The 12,547-nt window shown below is 39.5% G+C and overlaps 1 protein-coding gene across 2 annotated transcripts in view; it reads left to right on the top strand.

Annotated features, from left to right (window-relative positions):
• ryk (receptor like tyrosine kinase) overlaps positions 1–12,547 on the top strand; it is a 55,327-nt gene that overhangs the window by 27,371 nt on the left and 15,409 nt on the right. For both annotated transcript variants that reach the window (XM_085347971.1, XM_085347970.1), the window contains exons 8-10: positions 1,356–1,439; positions 7,151–7,276; positions 11,606–11,692. In XM_085347971.1, coding sequence (XP_085204097.1) covers positions 1,356–1,439; positions 7,151–7,276; positions 11,606–11,692 — 297 coding nt within the window. The remainder of the gene's footprint in view (positions 1–1,355; positions 1,440–7,150; positions 7,277–11,605; positions 11,693–12,547) is intronic.

Raw genomic sequence — 12,547 nt, 5'->3', positions numbered from 1 at the left:
GAAGCTCCAAATGCTATCCAGAGCACCGACAGGTCCCGCATGCCACAGCCGCTCTATCACGTGATGCATACTGCTCCGACGTGCTAACGTTCTGAGGTGAGTTACGGCGTATTGCAAGTTTTGTGAGGTGCTTTCGTGATATTTAATGGATCGGATTACATTTTTTTATTTTTCTCCGATATCCGATCCAGTAATTTAGGTCAGTATCGGACCGATACCGATACGTAATATCGGATCGGTCCATCTCTAATAACCACACTACGGATGGACAAGCGCCTGTTTTTATCTGTTGTTGGCAACAACGACGGTAAAACCATCGCGTGTCCGCTTGTTTATTTTCCACATAAACCTTTCACAATAAAGCTCAAGATCCTTTTGAGACTTTTCAAAATAAACTGAATCACGTGAAAGAGTAATGAGAGTGTTTATTGATCAGAAGCAAAAAAAAAAGAGCCGTCTGGTGCTGAAAAATAAACCTTAGACTCAAACGTTAGAACAGGCTTTTCCCCGCAGCACGCCGTGTAATAAATACTCACAAAGAAAACGGCGTCCGTTACAACTTATGTCTAAAAATGTATCGTTTCATGCATCGGTTAAAACACTCGACTCCAGGTACACGACGCCCAGCTGGAAACACTTCACGCAAGTCGAGCTGCCCGAGATTCACAGAATTTACAGAAAATATACAATTTTTGTGATTTATATCGTTATCGGGACGATAGATGTCTTATATCGGGATGTGAGATTTTGGTCATATCGCAGAGCCCTAATCAACTCACATTTCTTCTTATCTCATTCAGATAAAATGATGACATGAGTAGTTTTCAGATTTAAAATAATGTTCCTAAGATGCATTAAGTACAAAGAAGTCTACAGGTCGTCATCAGATATTACACATAGCACGATATGTTGGTGCAGGGAGGAAGACCTCATGAAATGATGATGTGCCTGTTTCAGTTTGGTGGGAGAGGTGTGCGTTTGAGTACCACAGCTGTACACAGGTCTATTTTTTGTCAGTAAATGGTCCATCGCTGCCCTCTTGTGGATTCAACCCTCATCTCAACCCCACTGCCTCTTCTCCTTGTGTGTCTTAAACCTTTGTTGCTAAATGTGATTATCTCAACTGAACTCCCTCCCCTCCCTGTTTAACTCCGCCCCTGGTGGATGAGCGTCCTCACCTAGTGAGCATGCCTGGTTTGATGGATGTTTTGAGCTGAAAGGTTACAGCGAGAGTTACACATCCACTCATTCATTCAGGTCATGTTGTGATTTTGTGTGCTTTCTCCATTAAACCTCTTCTCTCTCACCTTCTCCCACCCGCCACTCCCTCCCTGCCCTTCTTGTCTTGTCTTCAGACAACCACCCTGGTTCTGCACCCATACTCCAGCTTGCTGCCTCCTCCTTCCAAAACCCTGGTGCTCCCCCTCATGAAACCAAAAGTAAGTTTCTGGGAAGTTAATTACTAGGGCTGGGTATCGTCACTGATTTCTAGAATCGATTCAATTCCGATTCACAAGGTCCCGAATCGATTCGATCCACGATTCGATTTAATTCGATTTGATTCGATTCAATTTAAATCTGGGAAATTTTGACAGTCAGAAATATAATTCAGATCAGTACATTTACATATTTTTGTATCTATAAAAAGGAAGCTGACACTCGCAAGACTTTATCCAAGCTGTGAGCATCACAGCAGATGCCTTTGTGTCAAAGTAGCTGAAGATAAAACACAGAAAAACATGTAGGTGATTTTCCTGGCCTGGGATTTTATAAAAAATATTCTGCAGTACATCAAAAACGAAAGAAAACCATTAATTAATGAACATTACCTCTGACGTTACAGCGGTTTTATTAGGGACACGGCTAAGCATTTTGCATTTTGAATAATTTTAAAAAGTTTAAATTTGTTCAGTATTGAACAGCAGAAATGAGGTTTTCTTTTCGGAAGAATGTAAAAGGGAAAAAAACAGCGGCCGACAGCGCTGTAAGCAACAGTAGACTTGTGCGTAACAAGCAAGCGAATAATGAAGAAAGCAAAACTGTTCGAGAGAGAGAGAGAGAGAAAGAGAGAGGGAGAGAGGGAGAGAGAGAGAGCTGCGCATCGCAATGGAAGCAAAACAGTAAAAGAGTGAATTCATGACGATGTTTATGTGAAGCGTTTGGATCTTCTTTTGCTGCTGGTTCGGTCAATATTGTTTGGAGAGAGATCAAACTAACAGCCTTAGAATCAGCGCATAAAGGGCGTGAACACAAAGCGCGGACCCGGATCAGCGAGCTGTCGGCTTTCAGCCCCGACTGTGAGAAAGGCGACATCTAACTGATTCTGATCCGCGGGTCACGCCCTGTGTTTAAGTCTATGTGAAGAATCCCTGTACCTGCTCTCATTTACTGTTTGGTGGTTCTTGAAATTTTGTGAGATGTCACCAGAGATTCTGGCATTTCGGACAAAATAAATTTATATTAAAAAATCGATTCAGGATTTTAATGAATCGATTTTACGTTATCCAAGCCAGAATCGATTTTAATCGATGAATCGATTATAAAAACCCACCCCTATTAATTACCTACTGTGTATTATAGTTAGGATATTGTGAGCAGCAGGATGAAATCACCTCCCTGTTTTTTGTTTGTTTTTTTCTTTCATTTCAAATTTTCTATTTGTCTTGGCTGCATGTACAGGTCAAAATCTTAAGCTGTACATACCACCTGCTTTTTAGTGGCATTCTTTGTCACCATATAAAATCATTATTTACAATAGTTTTGACTCAATAATCAATATCATAATCATTTAGTGTTTTATTCAAGGAAGAATCCTGTAGATCCTCTGGTAGATGGTTTTAGGCTGTGAGGTTGACTTTCTTTGTTTTATAATTTTGTATAATAATTGAATTTATTTGAGTTTTGACTCCCAGTTTAAAGAAATCATAATCAGTGAATATGTAAAAAGAGTCTTCTCCTCCTCTCACCCTTTTTTTCTAAAATTATCTTCTTTAAAATCCAACCATGTTTCTGAAAAAACTTGGATGCAAATTGTTACATTTTCTTTTTATTTACAAATCTAATAAAATCCACATTTTGCTCGCAATAGAACATAGAAATCATATTAAATGTTTAAACTGAGACATTTTACTAGGTCATGACAAATATTAGCTCAGTTTAGATTTGATCGCAGTAACACACCTTTAAAAAAAGTCGGGAGGGAGGAAATGGAAGGCTGGAGAAGTAAGTGGTACTAAAAACAAAAAAACAGCTGGTGAAACATTTCGCTGCCTAACAGGTCAGTAACATAACTGGGTCTAAACAGAGCATCTTAGGCTACGTTCACACTGCAGGCCAAAGCGCATCAAATCCAACTTTTTTGACCCTATGCGACCCATATCTGATCATGGTAGGACAGTTTGAACAGCACAAATCCGATATTTTCAAATCCGACCTAGGTTACTTTGTGGTACTGAATCCGAAACATATCTGATGTTTTAGAAAGCGACTGCTGTTTGAATGGTCATGTCGCATTAAATCCGTCTTTTACGTCACTGTCACAAGACAGATGCCAGTTATCAGCGCTGGAGAAGACAAACGAGAAAGCATGGCGGCCATTGTTAAAGGACGGGCTCTCTTTTTTCTCATTGTCCTTCTTTCGCTAATTAAATTGTCAAAATTCTGTCGATTACGACTGCTGCAACAACACCTACCAGCTCTGTAGCCGCCATTTTTACTTCCGTAAACAGAGCGCGTTGTGTGTGACGTCTTCTTTTGCGCATGTGGGCCGCTTTGAGGGCTATGAACCGTTCACTCTAGAGTATGTTTGCTGTCACATTTTATTTGTAGTGTGAACAACCAGACAAAAAAAATTGGATTTGATCAAAAAATTGGAATTGAGCATTAAGACCTGCAGTGTGAACGTAGCCTTAGAGAGGCAGAGTTTCACCAATCTGCAAAAACCTGCAACTACAAATTTTGACTTTGGAATAATATACCTCAATATGAAATTGAGAAGGCTGTGAATATTTCTTCATTATATTCAGTGCATAATGTCATGGAAAGATTCAGAGAATACAGAGAAATGTCTTTGTGCAAAGGAACAAGGCTGACAATGAATATTGGATTCCTGTGATCTGCAAAGAAGTCATCATATAAACATGATGCAGAAATGCACAATTCAGCAAAAATGATGCTGAACCGCATACTGCAGTCTGGGTGCCGCACTGGCTGTCTGTAGTCCAGCTCTTTCACCAGCTGAAAACATTTGGAGCATTGAAGATCAAAGCAGATCCAGGACTGCTGAGCAGCCAGAATCCTCTAAGAATGGAAGGACATTCCTCTCCCAAAAGTCTGGCAGCTGCTCTCCTCAGCACCCAGACATTTACAGACTGTTGTTAAGTCATAAACATGGCCCTGTCCAAACTTTTTTAAGACCTGCAACAAATTCGAATTGACGTTTTTCCCTTGAAATGGTACATTTTCTCAGTTTGTAAAGTATGGGTCTGTGAGATTTGTAAGTTTTTATTTCCATTTTCCAGCATTTTTTTTTAAATTTGCATTGTAAAAAAACTAACAAAAAAAGAACAGGGTTTTGGCAAATTTGGACTCCTTTCCTTAAGGACACTGTGGGATACTTTGATCTAGTATTGGGTTTTCTTGAACTGAAACAAGAACCAAAATGAAATGGATCAGTGAAACTCCTTAAGTCTAAATAAAACACATAAACATAATACGAATTTTAAGTAAAGCACAATAAAATTAAAAATTGCCTGAGAAGTCGGGCTCAGAGTACTAGGATTGATTGTGTGCAGTCCCAACCACGTCTGTTCTCATTTACATTGTTGAGATAACCACTGCTCATAGTTTGACCTGTAGGGGGCATCATCGCTCTGCACCATGATAGTTTTTGCCACACTGTGACAGTAGAGCTTTAAGAAGAGGTGTTTATGGCATATTTCTAAATGTTTTGACATTTAAGATCCTGTTTTCACTTCCTCCACCGGGCTCCTCCTGTGTAGTTTTGGTGGTGAATCAGCCTAAAACCTACACAGGAGGAGGGTGTTAAGGATATCAAGGGAGTCAGGACCACAGAAATGTATTCTGTGGACATGATCATCCTGACTCCATGAGACGAGATCTTGCATGGGGCTCCAGACCGAGGGTGCTTGATGATCGTTTTATATTTTCCTCCATTTTTAAATAATCACACCCTACAGTTATCACCTTCTCACCAAGCTTTTGGCTGACGGTCTGGTAGCGCATTCCAGCGTTGTGCAGGTTTACAGTCCTGACATCCTATGCCAGCATCTTTGGTCTTGCCCGTAGTGGTGGAGAGGCTGGAATGGAAGAAACTGATTCTGTTGACACATGTGCTTTTTATACACATGGCGAGTTTAGATCAGGGGTCATTGATTCTTGTTGACTCTGGTTCAGATCTTTTTCTTTCTACAGGAAGAGCTCTTTAGTTTCTAACTGCTTCTTTAGCTAGCATTTGTTAACTGTTGTGTTTGTTTATGTGTGTGCATAATCTATAAGGAACTTTATAACTTCACCTCTCGCCTCTGAAGACCAGCAGTTAATAACAGCGAGTACATGGGGAGCTTATGTAATAGATGTGCTGTAACACAGGACTTTGCATGAAGTCGCTGTGATGCAACATGTGCAGGGTACTGTACATGTGTGGCTTTTTCCTGGAATTGCTGTCATTTCTTTTCTTTGAGTCTACATATTTTAGAAGAAATATGACATTTGTAATCCGAAGCAGAAGCTCCCAGGTTGTTTTTGTGTGCTAATCCAGGTTTAAAAAATGTGTCAGTCATTTGGTAAGAGGTTTGTTTAGATTTGGATTATGTGTGCCTTTTAACCCTCAAGCAACATAGATAAAAAGTGAGTAAAATGACAAAGTGGAATTATTTATGACAGGATTGCTGTGTCTTTCAGTGTGGATGTTGTTTCATCTGCGGGGGGGGGGTTGGTTTTTTTAAATATGTTTAAACAAAGATCATCTCTTACTTCTTATAAACCAAATTTTACTTTGTTTCTATAGAAAATATGTATTGCAGTTTGTCTTATTTTACCATTTTACCATTGTGAATCCATTTCACCTGCTTTTGTGCAAATCGAAGTGGAAACGGGAGAACCCACTGCAAGACGACCCTCAAAAAAAACAAGAAAGGAATGGTTTTAGCACATAGTGGGCACAAGCTGCTCCCCCCTCTGGTCTGATTTCACAGAAGCAATGGAAAAAAAGGATGCCTCCAGGATGCCAAACATATATATGCAGATAAGAGAGCTTGCTGCATCTCGCATCACAGTGTGACAAGAGTGGAAGGGATACCAGGACACAGGCTGTTGCGTGAGGAGAGGACTGTAAAACCAGCAGAAGGACCTGCATACATCATGTTGTAGCATCAAATTATTTTGGTGATTGTGTACTTTGATCAACGAGAAATTACAATGAAGTCATCGTACTCAAGCTGTTATTCATCCTTTGGTACTTCGATGCTTCTGCAAATGAAATTAAGACCACAGGTGTCAAATATGTGGCCCAGGGGCCAAAACTGGCCCTCCAGTAGGCCCCACAAAGGATGCAAGTTACAGTAAATTAACTGTTTGTTTGTTAAATAAAATACACTGCTAGTCTGGGTATATCAGTGCAATTTAGGTATTGGTGCAAAGCAGATGCCTAGACAGATTGTTTAATTAATGGTTGATGTTTGGATTCAAAAATGTCACATTTTAAGGTTTTTTGGGGATTTTTGTTTGTCTTTGGGTTTTTTTATTTTTATTTTGAAGCAATAAACTCACTGAAAAACCCAACAAATCTGGGAAAAACTAAGACACAAGGTTGACATTAGACATTTATTAGGACATCTCAGACTGTTCAACACTGATTTTCAGAATGTACTAATATTTCTTTACAGATTAAAACAATAATAACAAAAATTTCAGATCTAATTAGGAATGTGTTTACAGCCTATTTAAATGAGTTTTGCTCCTGACCTAAAAACAAACAAACAAACTTTGCATTAACTTGTCACATCCATGGCCTTAAAAGGTTGTTGGAGAAGACAAACTGAACTGTCCCAGCAGCACATAATGCATACACAGCAGGTTTCATGAATTAATGAAATGTGTTAATTTATTTATTTTTTGTGTGTCTTTACAGGTTACCCATCTCTGCGCATAGAGAAGAATGACCTGAGGAGTGTGACTCTGATGGAGGCCAAAGCTAAAGTTAAAGATATTGCAATCTCAAGGGACCGAGTTACACTACGAGACGTCTTACATGAAGGTATTTCCCTTCCCAGTATTTTAGGCCTATGCCCCGGTGTTTTGCCTTTTAGTGACATTTCCAGGGAGACTCGAGTGATTTGCGCGATCCAGTCTATATACGCATGAAATGAAACAGATTTTAAGGAGCTTCAGTCCTGCAGTCATGAATAATCTTGTTATGCTTCGTTCAGCATCATTTGTTCATTTAACTTTTCAGCATGCACGTTTTTTACATGTTCGGGGTTTTCTATATAAAGAACATGAACAGAGAGAAAAAGGAAAAGACTAAATGTTAAAAAAAAAAAATTAAATGAGATTGCTTTAACAGACTGAGTTGAGATTTAAGCTTAAATTACAAATTACATGGTGCTAGCATAACCTAAAGGGAGAAGTGCTAGTAGAAACAATAATTAGGCTTTTATTTGTAATTGGAATTACTCCTTAATTTTAAGAAATAATGTTTCTGCAAAAAAACCCATGCTTTCACTTTTAGTATTTGAACATTTCTAGTTGAAATATGTCTGGTTCTAAAGGCCTTAGAAATAGTTTCTGCTGTTGGCAGTTAAGTTGTTTGAAAAGGTTTTGTGTGGTTGAAGCCTGCCAGGATACATCAGCACACCTTTAGAAACCAATGGGATTGTAGCAACAGTAGTTACGAATATTCCTGCCACTATCGGGAATAGTCAGGAAGCTTGTTACAAAAATGGACTCGGATGAATTTTAACTACCCATCTGTGTATTTCCTGCTGCTCAGCTGAGTCTGAAAGGTGATATTAACACTTGTTATTGTTTTAAATATTTATAAGTAGATTTCTCTAAACACGAATAAAATAATGACTTAGAAACGTTTAAATAAACAGAAGCCAAAACGCATGTTTCACAGACACAGATAGTCACACCTCACACTAATAGATTATTTAGCAAACTGACTTTGAGGACTAGCAGACACTAATTGGCTACAGCTGCCTGTGTTGTGAAACCATGCCCTCAGTGTGGGATTTAAATCAGCACTGTAACACTTCGGAAACCCTACACCCTAACCCGACTTACACCTCCACAGAAGTGTAACTATGTAACATGTTGAGGCAACCTGCAGCGACTGCCAGCTGGAGGAGAGTGGATCAACTTCAGTTAGTGTTTTGGTGCTGTAGGTACACCGTGTACAAGAGTGAATACTGGCAATGACGTTGGCCACTTGCGTAAGGTCAGCACTCATCAGCTTGTTTATTTCTCCTGTAAAGTGAGATCTTTAAACATGGGAGTCCATGGGCACTGACGATATGGTAAAATACACAATTTGTATATAAATATAATTTGTGGCAAAATTGAAAGTTCAGTGATATAATTGAAGGATGTCTTTATTAAAGAAAGCAAAATTAAAAACATAGTGGACTGAGTTGGGACAAACGAGTTTGTGAGTCTGTCAGCGGCAACTTAAACTCCTTTGATGAGGAATGTAAAGGGTCACCCAGGATGGGTTTGGCCTTCTTTAAAGTCCTAACCTTGCACAGGTGAGGAAGGTCATGCAGGGTCACACCTGCTGTTTTGCTGCATACTGTAACTCTACCTTGCAGTCTCAAATCACAGGCATAGAAGTCATAAAAGAATGTAAAAAGATGTTTAAATTAACCATCAAAATTATACAAATGTTATTGAGAAATCCCATGTTTATTTGTAGCGTATTGTGAGCATAATACTGACAATAGGCTTCATGAATGTGGTTTATTTTTCCTGTTGTGGAGTACAAGCATGCCTCATCAGATCAGTATCAATAAAAAGTTGCCAAGAACGTCAAAATAGTAAAAGTTCATTCCTGCTCAGGCATATGATTTTCTAACAGAGAGCCTTAGACACTGAATTTTCTCAGTCTTTTTCTCTTTGGCCTCATCAAAGCTAAATGTCAGGGCTTTGGTTTGGCTCGATCTGTGCTCCTCGCTTTGGAGACTATTCAGCTTTGTCATGGAGTAAAGGTACTGACAAAACTGTGATTCGTTTTCTGGATATTGGCCCACACCGGGGCTTAGAGTGAATGATGTAACATTTACCCAAGGGTGCATACAACACAATGGAGAAGAAAATGTGGGTGTTGTGTTTTTAAATGCTGCTTGACAGCCTTCAGTGGTTTAGTCTCTGCTTCTGTTTACAATGTAACAGAAGCACCACTCTTTCTCTGATACACTAGTTTTACTTTAAAGAGGTTGTGCTCACAATAAAAAGCCTCGTGTCTAAAAGAAATAATGAAATATTTTACAAAGATTGAAAAATGTTTCTCCTAGTAACAAATAACAAATAATATGGTTTTCCAAAGAGCTCATAAAGTAACAAACTGTTAGGACTGGAGAGGAGAACCTTTGAGAGGTTTTGGAGTTTCTTCAGAGAACAGGAACTAGTGGAAAGAGAGATGGAGATGGAGATTACTTGCTGCCTTTTATAAACTATTCATGCACTCTAGTATTAGATTGTGGGCCTGAAGTTGACTCATGTATGTAAACTTGCAGTAATAACGTAATTGTAAAAACAAACTGGGATTATATTGATCCCAGATGTTTACAGACATTTGTCAAGAGTGTTACCTCTAATTTGGCATTGATCTTACTGAAGCTGGAGTGGATTTGTTGTGATGATCTCATCTTTAGGAAAGATTAACCCCTCAGATGTATAAAAGTAGACATTTGCTAAAAAAAAAGGGGGGGGGGGGGGATCCAGTAAGTGGTGCAGAAGGGTGCTCATGATTTTATCAATGATGGGTAATAGTTGTACATTGGCCTCCGTCACAAGATGCAATCAAACATCAGCACAGAATTCCCAGCAAGTGGTGTTGTGCATGCTTTGCACAGCTACCAGTTTAATATCTGGGAAATGTTCTGTCACATCAACGTGTGTAGGATTGCAACATTTTTCGCTCACAAGCAGTGCAGTTCCTGCTATGAAGTCCTAAAGCCAGGCACAGTCATGCTGTGGTACAGGAAGTGCGACTACAGCCAACATGTCAAAATTCACACTCTGTGTTCCCTCTGCGCTCAGCAAGTACAGCACACGTGTAGCACGTTGCCTTCATATGGAAGTAGTGGCCGATCGCACTATTCCCATAAGACGCGCCACAGCAAGCCAGAAGTCAGGCAAATGAAATGTGCAGCTGTTAGTGTTATAATACCCATTTCCCTCTGTGGTGACATGATGACTTTGCAAAAGTAATGGAAATATTGACACAAAGTAAAGCAAAAAAACTTTACAAGGTTTAGAGCTCTGCTCTGTTCTGTATTATCAGTTTTCTCCAGCAAGGAAACACTTTCTAACTGCTGGTATTCGGCTGATGTGCAAACAAAATGATATAAGATAAGATAAGATAAGATAAGATAACCTTTATTAGTCCCACACGTGGGAAATTTGTTTTGTCACAGCAGGAAGTGGACAGTGCAAAAGTTATGACGCAAAAATTAGAATACAATAAGAATAAATACAGTACACAGCTGTACAGAATAGAATAAAATAATATACTATATACAGTAGAATAAAATAGAATAAAAATATACAATAAGATAAAAATAGAATACGAATGCTATATACAACTGAGTAAAAATACAACGATGCCAGAAAAGATTATTGCACTTAGTATTATTGCACATGTGTGGATGTGTGTGTTTGTTCAGTTAAAGTCTTTGTTGTGGAGTCTGACAGCAGTGGGGAGGAAAGACCTGCGAAATCTCTCCGTCCCACACCGTGGGTGCCGCAGTCTCCCATAATAAGATTTGAGTTTAAACAACAAAGACACAGAAGGTCACGTCTCAGAGGGGTGAACTTGGAGTGCAGTTGTGTTTTTTGGGAGCCAGCAGGTCCCGACAGGCTTGACGAAGAAGGCGGGAGAGAGACACTAACCCTGTTGTTAAGCTTCGACTACTTTCCTGTTGAAACACAAGGCATAGTTGGCCCTGAGGCTCAGTTTTTTTTCTACGTTTATGTTGATGGTTTATGTGCTTAAATGCCATTTTAGCTCAGAAAAGTCCTGGAGCTACAGGGTGACAGTTTAGACAAAGGAGATGATGAACACGCTCACTTGGCCTTTCCACATCGTAAAGCTTTTCTCAGTTGGTCTGAGTGATGAAAGCTCCTCTGAGCTAGACTGAATTGCTGTTGCTTTGTATCGCCTTAGTGAAAAGCAGCCAAAACTGCCTCATCCCATTTAGCAACAAGGCATTTTAAGCAGAAGCGTGTCTGCCTCTGTTCACTAATCAGCCAGGCATGGTAGCCTCTGAGTGAGGTGACATTTCAATCTTTGAAACAGTCGCCCCTGGCTTTCTTTCTTTTACCCCTTTCCTCTGATTAAAAACCTGTGTTTTGTCTTTGACAGGCACTTTTGGCCGCATCTTCCACGGCGTGCTGCTGGATGAAAAGGACCCCAGTAAGGAGAAGCAGGTCTTTGTGAAGACCGTGAAAGGTATGCTCCCTGTTCCAGCTTAAGTAAACATATTGTAAAAGAAATGAAAATACTGACCACTGGTTTATCCCTGTCATCTTGTCAATAAGTAACTTTACCCAGTATGTTCAGGGTTATTCAGAGGAATGAGGTTACTGAGGGGGAGCACGCTCAGATGCACTGTAGTCTCCAAATCTGTGTGGACACGCAGCAGATCAGTGGAAATATTTCTTTTCTACCCCCCAGACAGTACATCAGAGTAATATCATTAGAATATATACCACTGCAATAATATAATCTGATCATTTGTTTTTACATTTTTATTTTCTATTGATAAAAGAAGTGACATTCTCACACTGCGAGTCCTGCTACCTTCAACTAAAACATTAAAACCACCTTTTTAATACTGGAAAGTGTATTTAATTCCATGGGTCACACTGGGAGATGAGAATCAGATTGAAGGAGCAGAGATGCATAGTTTAGTACCAGGATTTAATTTTATGTGAATTGTGATTTAATTTAAGTTTTATCCTTATTAAGTCCTCGACCGGCCTAGAATGAAAGTTGATTAGGCTTTAAAATGGGGGAAAATAATGATGGTTACTGTTCTACATGATGGCTACCAAACATCTCTTTCCTACAAACAGTCGGCTGTGGGACATTTCACGGATGCTTGATCCAATCAGGATCTGGGGAGTTCGGAGGCCAGGTCATTTGGCTTTTATGTGGTCCGGTTAGATTCATTGCCAGTCCTCTGCCATACAATGAAATGTACAGGCGGTTCTTTGCTACTTTAACTGTTATATAGAAACACAACAGTGGTTGGTCCATTGATTTAAGTGCGTATTTTATGCTTCAGTCATTGAGGAGTGAAAG

This window comes from Diplotaxodon limnothrissa, linkage group LG23 (genome assembly GCF_057381915.1).
Source record: "Diplotaxodon limnothrissa isolate DT_005_m linkage group LG23, D_limnothrissa_male_GT1.1, whole genome shotgun sequence".
NCBI lineage: Eukaryota > Metazoa > Chordata > Actinopteri > Cichliformes > Cichlidae > Diplotaxodon > Diplotaxodon limnothrissa.
This window is presented reverse-complemented; position numbering and strand designations above follow the sequence as displayed.